Source organism: Chondrus crispus, genomic scaffold (assembly GCF_000350225.1).
Source record: "Chondrus crispus Stackhouse genomic scaffold, scaffold_130, whole genome shotgun sequence".
NCBI classification, from domain to species: Eukaryota; Rhodophyta; class Florideophyceae; order Gigartinales; family Gigartinaceae; genus Chondrus; species Chondrus crispus.
In genome coordinates, this window is record NW_005178991.1 from 162,941 (window position 1) to 185,841 (window position 22,901).

Sequence of the window (22,901 nt, forward strand, 5' to 3'; positions counted from 1 at the left end):
GCGAGCTAAACGTGATGGAAAAGACGGTTTTATAGAATAAAAAAAAGCCTTGGAGCTATAAGGCAAAAACGTGTTTACGGCATGGCCATAATGATAGGGACAACAGGAACTAACTCGCGTTTTGGCGCAAAACGCAAACTGCGTTCCGCCGAAAGGCGTAAAGGCCATGCTAAGGCTACACTCGAGGGGTCTGCAGACGGTTGTGCAGAAAACAGTCGGTTGGTAGCTCGGAGAAATGGGAAGAGGCAAAGTCCTGAACGAGCACGAAAAGGAGCTTATCGCTGGTCTTTCTCAAGGCGGTAGAACCATTCGAGACATCGCTGCTCGTGTGCAGCGCTCCAAGAACGTAGTTTCTAACTTCCTGCGCGCGCCGTTGGAATTTGGGAGAAAAAAATCGCCAGGAAGACCGCAAAAGCTATCCCCCACCGACAAGAGAAGGTTACTTCGGGCTGCTTCAAATGAAACAAAAGACTCTAACACGCTTCGTCAGGAGCTGGGACTCTCTGTTGCCTCACGGTCAGTCAATCTGCCGCACGCTGCACAACGACCCGAACTTCCAATTCAAGAAGATGGTGTCGGCTCCAATGATGCTGCCCCGTCATCTCGTCGCCCGTGAAAATTTTGCGAGCGAGAAGCTGACATGGTGTCCTGCAGATTGGTATAAAGTCATCTGGTCCGACGAGAAAAAGTTCAATCTCGACGGACCAGATGGCTTCGCCTTCTATTGGCACGACCTGAGGAAGGACAAGCGCATATTCTCGAGAAGGCAAGGAGGTGGGAATTCGGTCATGTTTTCGGGGGCTTTTTGTGGGACGAAGAAATGCGAATTGGTGTTGCTCGAAGGAAATAAGAACGCAGAGGACTACATACAGACATTAGAAAGTTATTTGCTACCGTTTATTGATCAGGAGCTGGACGCAGGATGGCTATACATGCATGACGGAGCTTCTATTCACAGGGCACATCGGGTCAGGCAGTTTTTGAGGAGGAAGAGGTGCCGGTTATGGACTGGCCGGCAAAGTCCCCGGACTTAAATCCTATAGAGAATCTCTGGGGTCTGTTAGCACGTGCTGTATACGCTGGTTGTCGTCAATTTGACAACGTCGAAGAGCTTAAAGAGGCCGTTTGGGAAGCCTGGGATAACATCACAACGGACACACTGAAATCCCTTTCGGGGTCCATGCAACGACGCTGCAGGGACTGTTATCTTGCCAAGGGAGGTGCTACAAAGTACTGAGGTGAGTATTGCGCATACATGGGGTCCAGATAATGGGGTAGAGGTCTTGTCCCTATCATTATGGCCATGCCGTAAACACGTTTTGCCTTATAGTTCCGAAGCTGTTTTTTGTTCTATAAAACCGTTTTTTCTATCACGTTTAGCTCTCCCAATACGTGTGCAGAGCCTCGTCTCATTTATCATTGGAGCAAAAGGGGGATGCCACAGTGCGAATAGCCTGTGTCCCTATCATTTTGGCCAGCACTGTAGCTTTACAACTGTAACGAAATCACATCATGTGTTCATTCAAGGGAATGAAGTCCCTTAAATGAACGCCTTTTACAGGTCTGAATCGCATGGAAACTAATTTGGTAACCTCAAATAAAGGCCGTGGCCCGAAAAAACTCTTTATTCTAACAGTCAAATAATGTCCGTTAACTATTTTGGCAAACATAAACTATTTTGGCAACGCACTTTTCCGGAATGGCGATGATGGGCGGCTATCGATCAATATGGAAAAGCATATTACGTTGTAATGGCACGGCACAGCCTGGATTTTTGGCGGACAAGCGAAAGTAATGGGCTTTCGAATGGCGGTAAAAACAGAAAAGGCGGGCAGGTTGTAATCAGTCACAGAGCTACCAAGGTTAGCAAGTGGCGGGGGCGGATCTGGGTGACTCGGTTTCGGAAAAGTGCAGCAAAAAGGGGAAGCAGTGCGTTGCCAAAATAGTTTATATTTGCCAAAATAGTTACCGAAGTGTCATGCCACGACGATTCATGCACCTTTACAGTACACTGTACTGTTGTGTGAGATACTTTTAGGGAAATATTTGCATTTTACTGTAGAGGGAGATTTTATTCTGTAGTCCGAGATTTTATTTGAATTTTAGAGAAGCGCACGCGGACGGCCCGGCGGAATCCGGGCCGGATGCGTGGACGCTTCTGGAAGGAATTTCGTAGAAATAAAAGAGAGAGGGTGACGGGCGCTGCGGGGAAGGGGGGACCACACTCGGCCAACCCTCACCACGAACGGCACGCTCCCCAGAACCGCCTCCCCCATTTCACCGACAACATGGTACTCTTGTGGAGGGCCGACGCAGACACAAGTGCGGGCCCTAACCCTGTTACCTACGATGGGTCGAACGGGTCAGATGTTTCCAAGTTTCTGTTCGTATACGAGAACATCATTATGCGCGGCAAACCTGACGAGGAGAAGGCAAGAGCTATCCTATGCCACCTTGAGGGTGCCGCGTTCGACTATTACTATGAAACGTATAGTCATAATGGGAGTCTGACCGAGGCCGCCAGTAACTGGGACGGTGTGAAGAGCGCCCTGTCTGACCGTTTTACGGAGGCACCGAGGCCAGAAGAAAACATCCATAAGGCTATGAGTTGCCGACTGGATGGTAAGAACTTGCTTACTTCGATGGATGAAATGGACAAGCTCTACAGAAGGGCTGGTTTCAACGACGAGGCAAAGTACGGCTTGCTTTGCAATGCCGTAATGGCACATTTGGGTGTTGCTCAGTTCGCGATCTATCGTTCTCCGACGACGTACGAAGAACTAATGAAGACCGTGAAGGACTTTGCTGCAGGCCGTGACGCCTTCAAGGCGGCGAAAACTGCTGCGCAGTCCGTTGAACCTGTGACGCCCAAGCGCGTACTGGTGCGTTCTGATGTGGGTCCTCGACAGGAAAAGCTGGAGAACAAGGTGGACGCCATCACCAACCAGCTGGTGGAACCGTCACTGATGATGAAGAAACGACAGACACCAGGGGACAGTGATACGAGTTGGAAATGTTCCTATTGCAAGGAACCAGGGCATTCAGCGACTCGTTTTCGTTCCAACCCACACCGTGATACTCGTTGCCCAACGTGTGGGAAGATTGGACACACGACGGTGACTTGATGGTCCCGCTTTGCTAGAAAGAATGTGGCTCATGCACGTCCTCAAGGTAACGCTGGCGCAGGAAGCGCTTATGGCCCCAAAGCAGGCGGTTCTGCCAACGACGCCGGTGACAAGGCCACCAGAGACTCGAAGCAGGTCACGGTCATAACTGAGACCACCAAGGGAGAATTGGTGGCAGCTACGAAACGCAACGTCGAACGAGAGGCCTTGCCAAAGCAGTCGAAGAACCGTGAAGAAGTTTCGATCCCGAGGCTGCTGAATCCCACTCCAGTAGCTCCTAGGGGAACTATCCCCTGGAATGAGCCGCTGAGAGTGCCGAGAGTGAAGCCTGCACGCCAGAAGAAGAAGAATGTTTCAAAGAAGGCGGCACTCCAGGAGCACGTCGGCAAGTACAACGTCGTGTCAGAGCTGGCGAATGCGCCGTCTGGTCTAACATTTGGACAACTTGTCCGTGGAGACGCTGAAGGAGCAAGGAAGGAGATGAAGCGCCTTCTATCCAGGAGATTGGGGCGTTCTCCCTGGTTTGCGGGCCACACGGATGTCTTCCCTAGGCGTCTTCGGGTAGTTACTGTTCAAGTTTATGGAACTGATGCTCACTCACTACTGGATTCAGGTGCGGTGCCGAACATCATGTCGCCGCACCTCATGAAGAGACTTTCTCTGACGCCAGAGAGTACGAAGAAACACATCACTGTGGCAGATGGGAAGAGCTCCCCTTGTGTTGGATCACTGCGCCAAGTCCCCGTCTCGTTTGGGGGACTGGTGAGCATGATGGACTTCCTTGTCGTTACGGGAACACTGTACGATGTCATCGTGGGGATGCCGTCGTTAGAGGAGCTCCAAACGTGCATTGACTTGGGGCAACAGCAAGTCCAAGTAACTGTGGGTGATGAGACGATTCGACTAAGTCTTGAGATGGATGAAGACCATAAGAAGCCGGGATCCGCTACCGACAGTGAGGACTTCACTCAGACTCGGGGGCCGTGCCGGCTGACTCAACTGACACGGATGAAGACTTCGTCCTTTCGCTGCGTGAAAGCGTGCCGTTTGAACCAGACCTTGCCTGGGCGGGAGCAGTCACTGAGGACGGAGATCCTCATGCTGGACTTCCGGACCTAGCTGAGGAAGGCTCAGAGTACGAGCCGGCGGATGAGAAAGAGAAGAGAGATGAGAAGGAGGAACTTCTCATGTCTAAGCTGAGCCATATCAGCAGAGAGAACGCCGACCGCATAATGTGTTCTATCAAGAGTATGGGAATAGATGCATGGTCTTTGGACGACCTCAGGCCGGCAGATGTCCCTGTGTCACATTCGTTTGAGTTAAATGACGACAGGCCCATTTGGCACGCCGTTCGGAGGCTCCCTCCGAGACACAACGCGGTAGTGCGCGAGGAGATCGAGAAGATGCAGAAGGCAGGGATCATTACCCCCTCTGTAGCTCCTTGGTCGTTTCCGGTCGTCATCGCAACGAAGAAGGACGGGAAACCTCGCTTCTGTGTTGACTACCGCGCGCTTAACCGCGTGATGAAGGCCGACAAGTGGCCGTTGCCTAAAATGGAAGAGATATTCGACGACCTTGAGGGAAGCCAAGTATTCACTACCCTGGACTTGTTCTCGGGTTATTGGCAAGTGCGGATGGCTTCATGGTGCAAAGAACAGACGACGTTTGTCTGTCGGTACGGGATGTTTCAATTTGAAGTGATGCCATTCGGGCTCATGAACGCTCCTTCAACATTTCAAAGGATGATGGATGGCGTATTCAGAGACCTGCCATTCGTCCGAGTATACCTTGATGACGTGGTCATCTTTTCGAAGTCCTTGGACATCCATGTTGACCACTTGATTGAAGTGTTCGAGCTGATTGCTCGCAGTGGATTGAAGTTGAAGCTTGCGAAGTGTTCCTTCGCGCAATCACAGACCAGGCTATTGGGGGCACGTCATCGGAAAGAAAGGGATTGAGGTGGATCCAGGGAAGACATCGATCATTTGGGACACCCCCGAGCCGCGCACCAAGACGGAGTTACGAAGCTTCCTTGGACTAGCGGGGTATTACCGCCGATTTATCCCTAAGTTCGCAGAAGTCTCTGCATCGTTGCATGCTGCTACTTCTACCAAAGTCGAATTTGAATTTACGGAAGGGATGCGGACCGCCTTCCAGGAGTTGAAGAAGAGGGTGACGTCTCTTCCGCTGTTGGCGCTCCCGAAGTTTGACAAACCCTTCGTGGTCGAGACAGATGCATCCAACATCGCAGTGGGAGCAGTTCTGGCTCAGAAGAAGGAAGACAAGAAGGTTCACCCGATACAATACGCCAGCAGGACGATGACGGAGACTGAGAAGAAGTACCCCACCTGTGAGAGAGAAGCGTTAGCGGTGATCTTCGCGCTAAAGAAATTTCGGGTGTATTTGCTCTCAACGCAAAAGTTCAAGTTGATTACGGATCATCAAGCGCTTCAGTATGCGTTCAAAAAGAAGGACATCCACGGTAGACTCGCCCGTTGGTTAGATTTCCTGGCGGAGTTCGAATTCGAGATATTGTACCGCCCCGGCTCAAAGAATTGTGCCGCTGACTTTCTCTCGCGTCTACGAAAAGACGATGGCAGGCGCGAGGAGGATGAGGGGGACCTGGTATGTGCTGCCGCTTTTGCGAAAGGAGATATACCGGAAGACACGGAACCTCATGTGCGGGACACGTACCGTTATCTCGAAGGAGAAGAGATGTTCGAGCAAGATGCTGCGCAGAGGCGCAGAATCATGAAGAACTCCAGGCGGTTCCTCGCATGGAACGGAAGGTTGTTTCGCAGGATGAAGAATGGGATCAGAACAATCCCTTCTCGGGGGACTCGACTGTAGATATTGCGGTCGCTGCATGACGACATTGGCCACTGGGACGCTACAGCTACGAAGCAGTTCGTCCTTGACAGGTACTGGTGGCCGGGAGTTCATGGTGATATCTACGCCTACGTTCGTGGATGTGAAGGCTGCCAAAAGGCTGCGCCCATCCCGACGTACAAGAGCACAGCGGTGATACCAGTCTCTCAGCTCTTTGAGACATTCTCGATAGACTTTGCGGGACCCCTTCCCAAGAAGAAGAACGTGTAGTGCAATACGCTCCTGAAAAGGGGGGTGAAAAGAGATGAAAATGATGGGGTATGACAAGCAAAAGTGGAAATCATTTCACTTTATTATTTTAATTATTAATTTTAATTAGTTGCATATTAGTTATTTAACATTAGACTAGATCTAGGATCTAGCGCCGAGAGCTACTGTAGTGGCTCCGGCGGGGCGATATATACCTTAGCCCTCTGACCACCAAGTCAGTAAAGGTAACCCGAGTTGCCGGAGTTGAATGTCGCCTTGGTCGAAGTCCGTCTCTACCAAGACGCTCCCTTTTACCTAACCCTACGGCATCCTCTATCGCTCGGGGTTCCCTTTTCTCTTTCCTTTATTTCCCTATCCTTTTCTATCTCTAATTCTACCTATTTTTCCCTTATCTTGTGTTGGTGCCATCGGCCTCGGTTGCGACCGAACCGGTGTAGGTGTTTCGAGCCATCGGGCGGCACAGTTGACGTAGCGCTGCTACTGTGACCCATTTTCCGACGGAGACCGTTGCAACGACGTCTCCCTCGAAGGGCTCCGTCGTATTACGAGCCAGTGTTGGTACCATCGGTGTCGGTTGCGACCGAACCGGTGTAGGTGTTTCGAGCCATCGGGCGGCACGGTTGACGTAGCGCTGCTACTTTCATTTCATCCCGTCGGGCTGCGTTGCGACGCCCCCGTCGAAGGCCTTGTCGCGTTACAAGGTGTCGAAGAAGCTCAACGAGCATTGGCCTTACAACCCAGTGGAACCGGGGTACCTACGTACGCGCCCCACCCCACACTCGTCGAGCACATCTCTTCGCAAGTCTCTACCACACCGATCCCGGGCCGGGCTACTTCTCTGTGCCGCCCCCCCTCATCAGGGATCCGAGCTACTACGAGTCGCAAGCTCGTTTAAACGGAGAAGGGAGAGTCGGACACTCCGTAGCGCTGTGCCATCGGCAGTTCTTCTTTTTGTTGCTGTTGTTGTTTTTGCTGGACCATCGGACCGCGGTCTCTGCCCGACAGGCGCATTGCACTACAAAAGTGGTCTCCCGACCTAGAATTTTTGTCGACGACAGTCTCGGTCTGGAGACGCACTACAAAAGTGGTCTGGGTAACGGACTCTTTTTTATTTTCTTTTTGTTTGTAACCTTTTTGCTGCGTAGGTCCGCTCGTACGAGCGATGTCAACAAGCGCACCCGGGGACGTCGGTCCCGGGGCGAGCAGAGCCGGATCGGCACGAGCGTCGAGGATCCCGAGGGGTCCTCGCACCCGGAGCCAGGCCAATACGGCCACGGACCCCGGAGATCAAGAATCCCCTACGGGGATAGCCGCCGACAAGACTGACCTCGACGAGAAGTTGGAAAAGATGAGCAGCGAAATTCGCGAAGAAGCGAAGAAAAATCTCGAGGCTGAATTAGCCCTCGTCCGGAAGCAACTGGAGTTACAAGCATCCGAGTTCCACACCGTTTTGGGAGAGCTATCGGCTCGAGTGGATCTCGTCGAGAAAGAGCGAGGAGATGCGACCGACGGTCTGGAGCTGGAGGTCTTAGCCTCGTTGAAAATTTCGGTCAAGGACGCGAGGCGCGACGCGAATCAAGCCTTAGAGTCCTTAGGAAAATTTAGAACAAGCATCGAAGACCGATTCGATCGTGCCGCGCAACGTCTCAAGGACCTCGAGCAGGCTGCGGATCGAGCTCCGCAAGGATCGGACGACGAGCCGCTCCCTTCGGGTAGAGAGGGCGACCGTCGGTCGAAGAAGGACAAGCCCGCTCGGCAGCGGAGTTCTAAGTCGAAGCCCTCGAAGAAGGACAAGCGACGTGCAAGCAAGGGTCACTGTAGTGACGATCCGGAGAACCGCGACTCACAGTCGGAGTCGCTTGGTCCCTCCAAAGATGGTAACGGCGGTTCGTCGAACCATTCGGGCGATTCCGAACGCCGTTCAGAAGACGGAAACGGAATTTCGTCAAGCAAGAAAATTTCCTCCAGACGAGGCGGAGTCACTTCGTCCGCCTCGCGGAGAGACAAGGACGCGGAGCCCGAAGATGTCGCAACGCGGCGCGGGCCGCGATGGGAGGAGTTGGAGGAGCTGAATCCGACCAACTACCTCTTCAAGAAATTACTTTCGTACCGAACGTACCGCTTGCGGAACCCGCAGACATATTTGTCAAGTTCCCAGCGGACCGCCGTGCGAAAAATTAGGAGAGATATTCCGCCGAAGGTGAAGAAGGACAACACGTTGACAGGAGAGGACGGGGTCTTTGTGTTGGATTTTTTGGCAAAGTTAGTTCAAGAGTTTGATACTCAAGAAATGAACGAGGGGCAAGCGATCCGCCTGCTGCCTGAATTTTTAAGCGGCATCGCCTTGAGACAGTACACTTCGGTGTCTCAGACGGCCGCGGCCCATCACGGAAAGATATCCGTTTGGCCAGAGGCCGTACAGTGGTTGTTGAGGAGTTTCGCAACCGACGAGGCGATCCGTCAAGCTGTGTTCGCATTGCGAGAAGTTCAGCAAAGACCGTCTGAAGACGAGATAGAAATTTATATCCGTCTGACGGACGCAAGCAATCGATGTGGAAACGTATATTCGATGGAAGAACAGATGACGATGTTTATTGAAGGACTCGATTCGAGTATCAAGCCGATGGTATCTCAATACCGGCAAGACAATCGGGACGTTTCATTTTTGAGACTAGTGAATTACGCGAAGGTGCATGGCTCGGCGAGCCGCGCTAAGGACAAGAAGACCAAGAAGGTCACGATTCAGACGCCGTCGACGTTCAGGGCGGGGAAGAAGCCGAGGGCTTCTTATCCCGGTCGCAAAAGTCACGCCGCCGTCTATTTAGCCGAGTCCATGTCCGCGTCAGATGAGCGCGGTGCGCATGGAAGTAGCGAAAATCACTACGAAGGAGCGTTAGTAGCCGAAGGCGAGTTCATTGAGCCATCGGAGGGCTGCGGACACGAGGACTACGGGGACAGCGGGTCGTCAACTTTACCGACGCCTGCATACACGACGGAGTCGTTTTCAGAGCCCACGGATCCCGTGATGATGTTTCGGGGGCGCGGCCACACGCCGGCGCCGCGCATTCCGATGGAAGACAAGGGTACAACGTTTCGAAGGCCAGGCTGGACGGGAAGGCCGCAACGTCAAGGAAGGCCGCCGGCCCGTGGAGGACCTAGGACGCCGTATCCCGTCAAGACGCACAGTCTGGTGTGCTATCATTGCTATGAAAAGGGGCACGCCGCGCCAACGTGCATTCTTTCCCTCCGGGAAATGCACCGAGTTTTGGAAAATTATGAGGCGTTGTCTCCGATGGAGAGGTTAGGGATACCATCGACGAGTTACCTGAAGGTCAAGAATTGTTTCTATTCGCAGACGGCGAGCACGCCGAGTGCCTCAACGCCGAGGTCGAACCAAACATTCAGAGGGCCCACCGCGGGGCCCGCGCCGTCGGATGTGAGAAGGATCCCGCAGCGGCAGGAAAACTAGAGAGGGGAATCTCGCATGAGTCGCGAGAGGCACAGGGACGACGTACTGTGCTCGGGGCTCAGCCCCGTTCCCCGTCTGTAAAGGAAAAATCAGGCCTCGAGGAGGAGGTTGTTGGATTGGTGGATAAGCCCAAAGGGCCAGCTCAAGTCAAGAAAATTTTGAGCCGAGCCCGAGATCATCCGCTGGAAGAAGTTCGAAGACCCTGGTACAGGGTTAAGCGAAGGGAGTGTCCCGAGAAGATTTTGGTTCTTGCGCGAAAAAACTACAAGGTTTACGCGGACATCGGACCCACAATTGGATTGATGAGCCGGATGTTGTCTGTTTTAGACACCGGCGCGGGACCAAACCTTGTGCGAAAATCGGAACTCCCAGCTGGAATGGAATCTCTAGTGTCTTACGGACCGACCCAAGATATCGGCGACGCGAACAATAGGCCACTCCGGACTCTCGGCACTATTAGAATGCCTGTGAGGCTTGGAAAATTTGTGGCCGCAGCCGAGTTTATTGTATGCGAAAAACTAGCAGTCCCGCTAATTCTAGGCGCGGACTACTGTGACCGGTTTGTGGAAGCAATTTATCCAAGGAAGAAAACGGTTGAGTTGGCGGATTTCTCGGAGGTCCCGATAGTTAGGCGGTTCTCGACGAGAAAAGGGAAGAAGAATCTCGTCGCGGGAGAGGACGAGAATGATGGAAAGGGGGAGCGAATTTCCCCTAAGGTAAAAGTGGCAAGAGCCACGACTATCGAGCCAGGGACGCAACGCGTCGTGGAATGCACCTCGAAGAGGGCGGGCTTGGTTGTGCTTCAGCCGTACTCGTCGTTGTACGAAAGGCACGGGTTGACGTGCACGAATGGTGTCGTTCAGGTTGAGCCTGACAGGCCATTTCGTTTACTCGTTGCGAATTTTAGGACGTACCCTGTCAGGGTGCAAAAAGGCCAAGTGGTGGCAGAATTATTACCGCACCCGAGAGCCGCGCTCGAGAGCAAAACCACCATTGGTGAAGTTCTCGGAATTCAAGAAAGGAAGAAGGAAAATTTTCCTAATTCCACCAAGACGCCTACGGGCGAGACAAGATGCGAACCGTCAGATCAAGCGCGCGAGGACCAGCCAGAAGAACGGTCGGCAGAGCTCTCTGCGTCGGCATCTACGAAGCCGCAACGCAGGATTGAGCCGCCACCGCCGGACGTGGAGGACTTCGACCTGAGCCACGTGCCGGAACGGCTGCGCGAGCGGTTCCGTCGGATGTTAAAGAAGTATTCAAGGATGTGGGATGGGACGCTTGGCGAAATTAATACCACAGTCCATCGGATCGAGTTGATCCCCGAGACTGGTCCCATCGCACAAGCCCCGTATCGGGCCGGGCCTAAAGCCCGCGAAGTAGAAGATGCAGAGGCGCAGAAGATGTTGGAGGCAGGAGTGATAGAACCAGCGTAGTCAGAATGGGCGTCGCCCGTGTTGCTGGTGCCCAAGCCGAATGGGTCAATGCGTTTTTGCGTAGACTACCGCAGGCTGAACGCAGTGACGGTGAAGGACACGTACCCCTTACCGCGCATGGATGAGTGCCTGGACTCGCTTGGTGACACCAAGGTTTTCTCCGCGTTGGACGCGATCTCGGGATATTGGCCGATGCCTATCCCTGAGAGCGACCACGACAAAACCGCATTTTCGTGTCACTCAGGACTGTATCGCTTCTCAAGAATGCCCTTCGGGCTAACTAACGCGCCAGCGACGTTTCAGAGAGCAATGGATATCCTGCTCTCTCCGTTCCGTTGGAAGTGCTGTTTGGTGTATCTGGACGACATAATAATTTTTAGCAAGTCGTGGGAGGAGCACATCGTGCACGTGGATGAAATACCTTCTGTATTGGAGAAGGCAGGTGTGAAGCTCAAGCTTCGCAAGTGTGAATTTTTCGTCGAAAAGATCAAGTACCTGGGCCATGTCGTTCGGCCAGGTACATTGGAAGTGGACGCTGCGCGAACCGTCGCATTGGAACAAGTGAGGTACCCTCAAACGCAGACCCAGCTCAGGAGCTTCTTGGGACTTTGTAATGTCTACCGCAGATTCGTTCCGCATTATGCGAAAATCGCGCATCCGCTCAATCAACTGTTGAAGAAGGGACAACCGGTCCAGTTGGAAGGATTCGACGAACCGTGCGAAAAAGCTTTTCATAAGCTCAAGGACGCCATCTTGGCACCGCCGGTGTTGGCGCTGCCGAAGAAGGACCTACCCTACTCGGTAGATACCGATGCAAGCGACTACCAAATAGGCGCTGCACTATTTCAAACACACCCGGATGCGCAACGCAAACCCATCGGGTTCTTTTCAAGAACGTTAGCCGCAGCCGAGAGAAACTATTCTGTATCAGAAAAAGAATGTCTAGCGGTAATTTGGGCCGTACAGACTTTAAGACCATATCTATATGGCGAGCACTTCGTCGTGCATACCGACCATGCCTCATTGAGGTGGTTGATGAACGTAACCGACCCCAGCGGGAGATTAATCCGATGGAGGCTACGCCTCTCGGAATTCGATTTTGAAATCAAGTACAAAAAGGGAAAAGCTAACAGCCAGGCGGACGCTTTGTCAAGGTTGCGAACCGCAGGAGAAACCGTCGACGAAATCGACGACGAAATCCCATGATTTATGGCCGAACCGGCCGAGGGTACAGTGGAGGACGAGGAAAGTTTTGACGCGGCAGACGACATCCTCGCTCTTGAGGGGGGTACCGCCCCTGATCGCCTCGATCAATTCCAAGCTGTCACTCCGGAGGAGCTCATTCGCGAGCAAGCCGTGGACCCCTTCTGCAACCGCATCAAGGAAGAAATGGACGCCGGAAAGGTGAGAACGTTCAGCACGGAGACCGAGGAACTCGAAGGAACTCTATGCCGTACCGCGGCGGAGTTTGTACAAGTGGTAATACCACAATCGTTAAGGGACCGCGTCCTAGGGTTGAGCCACTACGCAAAATTGGCAGGCCACCCGGGAGGCAGGAAACTTTACAAGACTTTGAGAAGATATTTTTATTGGCCTACGATGGCCCTAGACTGCTATGCAGTCGCGAAGAATTGCGCCGCTTGTGCGCGGGAAAGGGTGAAGTTAAGAAAAAACACGAAGGAAATGAAGCTGTTCACGCCCAAAGCTCCGCTGGAATTTGTCGCCATCGACATCCTCGGCGAGCTAGTTACAACTAAGCGAGGAAATCGGTATATTCTCGTGATCAGCGATCGATACTCGAAACTGGTACGAACCGTACCGTTGAAGAAGATATCAGCTGCGCACATCGCACAAGCCTTCGTTCACCATTGGGTATTCGTGTACGGACCGCCGGTCAAGCTGCTGTCCGACAATGGAACACAGTTCACGGCCCGGTTCTTTCAGAACGTCTGTCGAATTCTCGGCATCCGCAATGTGTTCACGACTACGTAGCACCCGCAAGCCAACGGCCAAGTTGAGAGATTTAACCGCACGCTGACTTCCGCGTTGCGAAAATACGTTGGAGAGCATCCCAAGGACTGGGACTTATTTAGCGACGCTGTGACGTTCGCCTACAACACACAAGTTCATCGAACTACGAACATTGCGCCCTTCGAGCTGGTGTTGGCTCGGGCGCCGAGAAACATTGCGTTACAAGCGCAACCAACATTGGAGAATTTCAGCTCGTCACGAGCATACTACCTGAAATGGCAGTCGTGGTTGGAGAGCTTAATGCGAAGCGCCGATAGGAGTTTGCGAAAGGAACAAGCCCGGTACAAGCGAAATTTCGACGCACGCCTTCGAAAACCGCAATACGAGATCCCACCGGGGTCCTACGTGTTCCTCCGGAAGGAGCAGGGCACGGCTAGCGAACCGAAACACAAGCTGGCACAAGTCGCTACAGGACCTTATCAGGTCAGAAGATCGGACCAACATACGGTAGTCATTGCCATTGGCGATCAGGAGGAACGCGTATCGCGAGACAGGGTGGAGTTAGCCCCAAGCCCGGTGGACTATGCGCCAATAACTGGCCTACGTCAAGTGCTACAGTTCTTGGGAGAGCCGGAACTAAACGAAGAAGGAGAGGTACGGGAGGACGACGAACGTCCTCACACCCGTGCGCCTACGTCAGGGGACCAGGATAATTTAGTCGGTCAAACGCCGACAGCGGAGACACCTCCAGGTCTACGAGAGTTCGGAAAGTCCAGAGATGAGGATGAGCCGCTGGCTCTTCGGAAGGGGGAAGGACAGTTGGACACGCAGGAAGAAGGAACCGAGAGTCAGGAGTATGTGATCGACAAGATCGTGGACCACGGCTACGACGAGGAGAACTAAATTCTGAAGGTGGAATGGTACGGTTATACGCCCGAGGACGCGACGTGGGAGCCCATTGAGCAATTGCCCCGCAGCGCGGCGGTCACGTATTTCCGAAGGAAAAGATTATCCTTGCCCGCGCAGATCGCGCAAGCGCAATCAGGATAGTGGTAACCAAGAATTTCACATGTCAGTGTCAGTGTGGTAATCCGCGCGGGGCATAGCGAGCCGACCTGAGGGTCGAGAAAAGGAGAATGATGAGATGGAACGAACCAGGTGAGGGGCCTTCAGACAGCCAACCCGCAAGTAGAAGCAGCGCGCGCACGAGTAGGATGAGCGTCGTGATGAGATACTCAGGTCGGAAGTCGCGTAACGATGTGCCAAGCGAGAAAAGAACGCTGGAAGAACGGGGACATAGACTGGAAAGTCCACCTCCTTCACTCTTACCTTCATATCTGTTCGGTCTCGTTTTATTTGTGATTGCTTTTGTGTTGTTCTATTTTATTTTATTTTTGAGGCGTTAGGGACACGACCCGCACCGCGGAGGTCGGTCAGCAAGTCTATGAGGAGTCCAAGGAGGACATTGAAGAGGCGATAATCTTCGAGATCAATTCCGCCTTTGACAAGGTTACGGCCGACGCCCGCGTTGCGGCATTCTCGCCATTCAGGGCAAGGCCGAGGAGGAGCAAAGAGACGCACGAGATCATGACTCTACGACGGGTGTTCCTAGGTCATAGATAGAGCCAGAAGGAGATGAGGCACTACACACATTTGGAACACACACGCACAATCGCCGGATGCCCGTGAAATTACGAATGGGATCAGTGGCCCACACGCGCGTGAAGCGTAATTTATTTGAGAATTTAATGGGTGTCGAAAGCGAACTATTGAGCGAGCGGTATCAGAGCGAGCGCCGGCCTTGTCAACTCGCTTCGAATGTGTTGATCAGGCTCGACAAGCCGTGAGACGGACGTTTAACAAACGAGAGGATCCCCGAGCAGGGACCATGTCCATGCTTACTTGAGATTGAGAAATCGCCAGAGGGGATGTCGTGCAAAGGGGGCGACCTTGTTGGTCAGACGGTTGTGATCGACACACCCGCGAACGCATTTATTCACGAACGGCGTACTTACCAGTTTACAGCGATGACCCCCTTTTGTAGCATAAACACCCCCAGACGACTGGAGGTGTATGCGCAGTTCGACCTGTAGACCCCGGATCGGAGAAGGGGTGAAGCGGGCCAACCAGCTCCGGAACCGGGCTCGGGCCCGGGTAGCGGTGGTAGAGCGGGAGCGAGCAGGGACGCGCGCACGCACGAGCGGATCGACGCCTCGACGCCCCGGAGCAGCACTGGGTGACGTACCAGTGCTGACGGGCGGAGGCGGTTCCGTGCTCGCTCGCGTGCTGCGCGTCCACTCCGGCTCGGCTCCGACTAAACGCGCGCGAAGAGCGAAGGCGACGTTTAGAATAAGCTGGGTGGACTGACCTTGGCGGTCGGTTGAGGACAAGCCCGTGCTTGTCCCCCTCCGCCGCCGTCGGTCCGCTCCATATTTAATATCCAAAACACTCTATCATAACACTACAGTACCGAGGTACTGTAGTGGGCTACTGTAGTGCAGGTCGGCCTGCACTGTAATACTGTCAGCTATGTCGAGGCTGACAGTACACGTATCACCCGTGGTGCGTGCGCGCTTCGTTCGCGCGCTGTACACGTGTTCTCGTGTATGCGCATGTCCCTTGTCCCCGTGGTGTACACGTGGACACGCGCGGTGGTACTGTAGAGCTGGACGCTCTACAGTAGCTGATCTAGTTCTTGATCTAATCTAATTTAAACCCCCAGGGGGGGGGTTATGCTACACGGCCCCCCCCTCAAGGGTGAACGTCCGCGGTCACGAGTGCTTGCGGTGCGAAACATGTCGGTGATTGAGATTGATACAACCCACTCCCTTGCTCCGAGGCCTCTTTCCCTTCCGCGTGTCCTTCTGTCGTTATTCCCCCTACACCCCCGCGCGCTCACACGTGCGTTTTCTTACTCCCCTCTTCATCCCGTCGTACTACCTACGAGAGCTCGTCTCGGCGGTCGTCCGCCTTTCGTCGTGCGTGTCATCCTTCCCCCTCGCGCCGGTGAGGTCTCGCGTGCGCTTCTTGTACGTGCTCTGTCGGAGGGCCCCTACCGTCTCGGCGTGATGACGGGTACACCGTCGCCCCTCGTGACCCCTTCACCCCTCCTACCCTCGTCGGAGGGCCCGTCGTTGAGCTCCTTGGCTCCCCCGCTGAGCGGGGGCGGGTCGGTGTCCGCTGTCGCAGCGGACGGGGGCGAGGCGCGTCGTGGCGCCCCTGTCGTCGCTGTCCCACGGGCGTGTCCGTTCCAGCGTGCCCGTGGGTCCCGGGAATCCACTCTTTCAGTAGAGTTGCATGCAGGGCCGGCGGTGGTGAATGAGGTTCGCGCCGCGGTCACGGAGGCAGACCTAGCTGCAGCTGGCAAGGAAGAGGGGCCGATCCCTCTTGTATCCGGCGCCCCCGGGGGCATCCCGCGCGAGGCGTTATCCGCAGCGGGCGGCGACAGCGCCCCCTATCAGCCAGTCGAGGGATCCTACGGCGCCTGTGGCAGCTGCCGACGTCCTGGGGTTCCTCCCGAGTCGACTCGGGATAGCGGGGGAGTGGAGCAGGAGGCTGCTAACACGTCCACGCAGTGGCTGGGCGTGCCGCTCGAGCGGTCCGCGCCCCTGCTGCTCAGTCGGCTGAGGTATCCGTGGCGTCGTCATGCTCGCTCGGGCGTCACGGTCGGGGAGCTTCTTACGAAGGATTGCCTTCGGCCCGACATGCTACGCATCCGGATGCTGTACGAGAGCGGTCTCTCCGAGGAGGCGTCTCTCGCGTTAGGGCGCTTGCTTGTGGAGGGCGGCGGAGCGCCCTATCAGCTCCCGGACGAGATCCCGAGCGATCGGACCTTTGCGTTCAGCCACGAGGAAGTAGACTACGTTGACCGGATGGCCTGCTACTTGTTCCATCGGGACCCACGGGGTCCTCGCCGTTTCGTCCTTTCGGAAATCGTCGGGCTGTATGTCAGCCCGAGGCCCTACGCATACTCCAGGGCTCGTGCCGCTCTTCAAAAATCCGCTTGCACACTGATGAGGCTTCATTCCATTGCGATCTCCCCACACGATTGGGCAGCCTATCTTCACGCGGACGAGTCGGACGGCCGCGTGTTTGCTTCTGCCTCGTTCGAACGAGGCCTCTCAAAAAGCGACTTCCCGGCCCTTCCGGCGGTCGTACGGGAGGCTCTCCCTTCTCTCGGTGTTCACCCCTTACTCCCTTTTGCCCTCAAACATTTCGGGTTTGCGTGTGGGGACCCACGTCACCCGGCGTATGATGACCTGATCTATAACGTGGAACGAGAGTGGGCGTGGTCCTTGGGGAACGCCTTTATGAGCGAGGTTTCGTTGCACGGCCGCGCGTTTGTGCAACCCATCGGGGTGTTGGCATTCCTCGGCAGGGTCGCGCCGTCGCTCCCTGATGTGCCGCTGCACCCTTTGGAGCGGTCTTCCCCGCACGTGGCGTGGACGCACTGTGCCGTTCTAGATCTGATGCATCGAGCTTGTGCCGTGAGCGTGCGTAATCGTCGTTCGTGGCCCGACTTCGCTACGGGCGTACGCAGCGCCTTTCTCGTGTATGATTACCGGAACGACTCCTTCGTGGCTCGTCCTGTACCGTCCGCTTCGGGTCCCTCGGGTAGGGGCGGAGGCGTGGGGTCCGCGTCACGGTTGGGTTACCGCAAGCGGTACCGCGATTTGGACGGGGAACCCGCGTCTCCTATGTTCGCGGGTACGGACCCGGTTCGCGCCCCGCTCGCCTCGGATGCGAGTTACTGTACAGCTGCCGTCTCGCCCGTGCCACCCCTTCCGCCTCTGGCCACCTCCGTGGGCGACTCGCCGGGTCGGAATGCCGCGCGGTTCTTAGCGCTGCCCCGGGACGAGATCAAGATTATTCCCGACTTGGGACGGGCCCTCGGGAGCTCGATCGATCGAGCGTGGCATGTCGGTACCCTGCTGAGCACCCTTGCCAGCTGGTACCTAGCCCGTAGTGAGGAAGCACGCCACCTCGGGGCGGAGCGCTCGACGTACGCGTCGCAATTAGACCGAGTGCGGGGCGAACTGGAGGCCCTCAGGGAGTCCTCGAGGCGTCAATCTGACTCCCTGGAGCGTGTCACTGCGGAGCGCGATCGCTACGGCCGCGAACGCGACACCCTCCGGTCCATACGTCAGGTTCCGTCCTCATTTGTCGCTCCGTCACGCACTCCCTCGGCCTCTATGCCGCGTCCGGCGTTGCCGGACCCCTACGAAGGGGTGGGGTACGATTCTCCCATGGTCAACGCGCGTGCGCCCCCGGTCGGTCCGGGGCCTTCCTGGTCGCAGTACGGGGCGGTAGCCATGCCCCCCCTTGAGGACATGGACACGAGGGTGCCTTCGCACCCTAGTTATTGTCCTCCAGGCAGCTACGGTCCTACCCCGTCGGTTCCCCCCAACCGCTCGGGCCGTTGAGCCAGTGAGCCACTTATCCGCGTCATCCTTTCTCTTCCCGTCCGTCATCCGTAAAGCCACTAGGGCTCCTTGCCTCTCTGCCCCGAGTATACCAGACCGCCCATCGTTGGCGTGTGTCAGGGAGCCGGGAAGGGTCGGTAGACGTCTGCCGACCGCCCTCTCCGCCGCTCGTACCGCGTCCTTCGTCATAACCCCACAGCATGGGTCCTATCCTCCCTTTGGTATTTTACCTACCTCCCCGATGGTCCGTCGTCCCCCTCCACACGACGAGGGGGTGTGATCGTATCCCCTCGCTGTAACGTCGCCGCCTTCCCCCGCGTATCCATTGACGCACGCACGCGCGCGGCGACAGGTGGCGGCAAGCGCCATAGCCCGGGGCACTGATAGGGGGCTCTCTAGTGGGAGCGGGTGCTCCTTTCCTTGCTTTGCGATCCGTCCCGCCGGCTCGAGCCGGCTTACGTGGTTGGTCTGCGTCGGGGAGAAGGAGGGGTACGTATCCTCCTTCTCGTGTCAGGGCGTCGGTCGGCGTCGCCTGAGACTCTTCCCCGTGCGCGCGGTCTCCGCTCCTCCTTCTCGGAACGACGCTTGTCCCCCGCTGTCTCCTTCCGAGAGGGTCCGGACTACGCGTTATCCGCGCGCGACGCCTCCTCGGAGGGGTGGTCGTACATCGTATTCGGGCGCTCTTGTGTGTCGTGGCTTGGAGCCCTGACTTGGCGATCCCAGGCGGAGGGGGCGGGGCTCATGCGTTCGTGCGGTCTTGCCGATTGACCTCGTATGGCTCGTTCGAGCAGCCCGCATTTCTGCTCCTGTACGGACATGAGCGTCGGTCAGCGAGGGACAGCGCGCGTGCGCCAGTGCCTTGTTGCGCGTTCTGCTCGCGTGTGCGCGTACCGTGCGCACGTGAGCTCCTTTTTCCCTTGAAATTCGAAAATCCGCTTCATTTTTTCCGATTTTTTTCTTTTTCTTTTTTTTCGGAATTGACAGTGGCGGTTGTCAGGGCTTGTTGTACCGGAGGTACGATCCGCCGGCGGCTCGTGCCCAAACGTCCGAGTACAGGAGCTCTCTTGCCTGTACTGTACGGCCTCAAGAGGCCGTAGTGGCGGACCTCGCTCGGACACCACCTCTCCATGGCTTGGAGACTCGCCGATCTGGTACGATCTCGTCGGCGCTCACATCGAGATGAGATTCCATTCCGACCCCTCCCGTCCTCGCTGAGCGGTCACGGGGGACATCATAGGGCTGCGATAATGCTCGCGCGACGGCCTGTTGCAGACAGGGGCGGCGCGATCTGGCTAGTACCAGAGGTGCTCTCATCTTCCTCGTCTCCTTGCATCTTGCTCCGACCCCATTTTGCCAGACGGCTCCCCACTTCCCGTGCCACATCTTGGCTCGGCGGGCGCCCCCCTTTCGGTCTGTACGTACAGCCGGGTCTTGTTGCGTCGTTTTCCGCGTTCCGTCTCACCGATACGTCCCGGCTTCCTTATTATTTGTACGAGGGGCGCGGTGATTGCTCGTACTATCACAGTTCTTTCGCGCTCTTTTGGGGAGGTTCGGTTCCTTCCCTTTTCTTCTTCGAATTATTTGTAAGACAGTACGTCCTGTCTTTGCTTATGACCTTTGTTGACGGTGGCGCGTCGCCCGCGGCGGATTCGCTTGCCAATACGGCTTGACGTCTCGCGAATTATTCCGTTGCTACTCCCTGGGGACAGCGGTCCCTTCGCGCGTCCCCTTTTGCCCCATGTACGCGGGGTGCATTTAATTCGATGTGGAATTTAATCCGCAACGATGCGGTTGAGGGCCCCCTCCTCAAGAGTGAACGTCCGCGTTCACTTCTGAGGTGAGGTCTCTCCCTGTACGCGCCCGGAGTCTTTGTGCGTAACGAGACACCAACTCCTCGGGGATGTGGGTACGCGCCGTCCATGTGGGAGTATCGTAGTCTGCCCATTTAATGAGGAACTCCGTAGTTCCATCCTCCATGACGCGATGCTTGAGTAGCCGTTCGACGGCATACTGTGTGCCTTCATTGATCTTGTCGGCAAGGTCTTCGGGGGTAGTCGTGCTAGCCTTTGGCGCGTTCACCGGCGGGGGTGCGTAGACGCAGCGGTCTGCCGAGACGCGCTCTGTAACTCCATCACGATCGATCGTGATGGTGCGCTGGTCGTTCGCGAGAACTCGGTACGGTCCGACAGCCGGGGAGGCCAGCTTGTTTGATGTCTTCCCCCCATCAGTGGGGTTCAGATATACGTAGTCACCTGCCTTGAGGCGCGAGTTGGTGCGCCGAATACGCTTGTCGAAGTCGCGTTTATAGCGAGCTTGCGTTCGCCGTAGGCTTCCGTAGGCCTTTTGGATAGTCGAGTCCAGGGTCTTGAGGAACTCGGCACGTGGGTTCCCCCTGTCGGCAGGGGGCGCGTCGCCTTCCGTCCGTCGGAGCCAGAACTCCGTCGGGGGCCTGCTGAGCACGAGCTCAAACGGCGTGGTGCGTGTGGTGCGATGTACGTGGGAGTTGTACGCATACGTAAGCGGCCCCACGTACACATCCCAGTCGTCCTGGTGTTCACCTACGTAGTTCCGCAGCATCGAGGCGATTGTTCGGTTATATCGCTCGACTTGCCCGTTCGTCTGGGGATGGTACGCCGAAGTGTACAAATTCGTTATCCCCAGAACACGGCACGTGCTGTGGAAGAACTTGGCATTAAACTGAGGGCCGTTGTCCGAAAGCAACGTGCGAGGGACGCCGTATTTGAACACCCACGACTCGCAGAACGCAACTGCGACGGTGTATGCGGTTATCGTGCGGAGCGCCACGACTTGCGTCAGCTTGCTAAAACGGTCCGTAATCACGAGCAGGAACCGTTTTCCTGTCTTCGTCTTGGGGAGCGGCCCCAAGATGTCGATGGCGAGGCTCTCGAGAGGCCTCGTAGCTGGGAACAATCTCAATCGATTGAGATGTTTCCTCAGCTTGACCCGGTTCATCGCGCAGGTCCGACACCCTCGCACCGTGGCTGCCACGTCTGCAGCCAGGTGGGGCCAGTAGTACTCGCGTCGAAGTGCGTAGTACATACGGTTCTGGCCCGGGTGCCCCGCGATGGCCGGGTTGTGGCACAGGCGGAGGAGCCTGGCGCGGAGCGTCCGAGGTACCACCACCTGAACGATATCAGGGTCGAAGGGGTGTCTCCGTTTGAGCACCCCTTGGTGGTCCTCGAAGAACGCGGAGTCCCGGGACTCTGACTGTCGTGCCAAAACGGTTTGGCAGAAGTCATCCACGCGTTGCTCCTCGGCTATCTCCTCTATCGTAAGAGGGGCCGGAAGGTCGTCCTGCGGTGGGGCGACCGGGGAGTCGAGCGCGCCAGCCTCGGGGTCTTCGGCGCGCTGGATATCGGCGGCGTCGAACTCGTCGTTCTCCTCCCAAAACGAATTGGGTCCTTGAAGACCGGGGGCTTCGTCGTCACCTCGCGGTTCGTCGCGCGTCCGTACGCGCGACCTTGTTCGGGCTTCGGCTTGGTTCCGTGTCGTTACGAAGACATGGACGGCCTGATGATCGCAGCTCGCGGTACAAGCGTAGTCCGCGAGCTCGTTCGATACGTCTCGAACGGTCGTACCCCCGTCGAAGGTGGGAATGTCGTCATCCACCTCGACGGTGGGGCGAGGGTCATCGGCGACCTTCGGCGACACGAGTCGTGACAGGGCATCGGGCACCTGATGCACGCGCCCGGGGCGGTACTGAATGGTGAAATCGTATTCAGCCAGACGTAGCCGCCACCGGGTGAGTCTTCCTGAGCTCTCCGTGAGCGACATGAGCCATCGGAGGGCGTCGTGATCCGTCCGGACGGTGAACTTGGTTCCTTCGATATACGGCCGCAGTGTGCGGACGGCCCACACCACGGCGAAGCACTCACGCTCCGTAGCGCTGTAGTTCCGTTCGCTATCGCTTAGCGAGTACGACCAGTACCCAACGGGGCGCCAATCGTTTGGCTCGTCGTGCTCCTGTAGGAGGGTGCACCCGAGTTGATATGCACTGGCGTCAGTGTCCAACAGGTACGGTCGGCCGTACCGTGGTAGCGCGAGGATCGGCGGGGAGATCATCGCAGCCTTCAGGCTTTCGAAAGCCTGAAGCTGAACTTCCGTTGGGTTATCGAAATCGTGATCCGAGTCCTTGCGCGTTATATCGGATAACGGACGGGCAATCTTCGAGAAGCCCTTGACGAAGCGACGATACACGTTACACGCCCCGAGGAACGAGCGCACCTGCGTCAGCGTCCTCGGGAACGTGAACGTTCGGAAGGCGTCGGAGGCCGTATCCGAAACGCTCAGCTTACCTGGGGATATCACGTGCCCCAGGTAATGCACCTTGGGACGGAAGAAGCTGCACTTCTTGAGCTTG

General features: G+C 56.1%; 1 protein-coding gene across 1 annotated transcript; it reads left to right on the plus strand.

Annotated features, from left to right (window-relative positions):
- Positions 1-235: 235 nt before the first annotated feature.
- Positions 236-616, plus strand: CHC_T00002237001 (hypothetical protein). The gene has a single exon (XM_005713083.1). It carries the CDS (start codon positions 236-238, stop codon positions 614-616), a length of 381 nt encoding a protein of 126 aa, XP_005713140.1.
- The last annotated feature ends 22,285 nt before the right edge of the window (positions 617-22,901 follow it).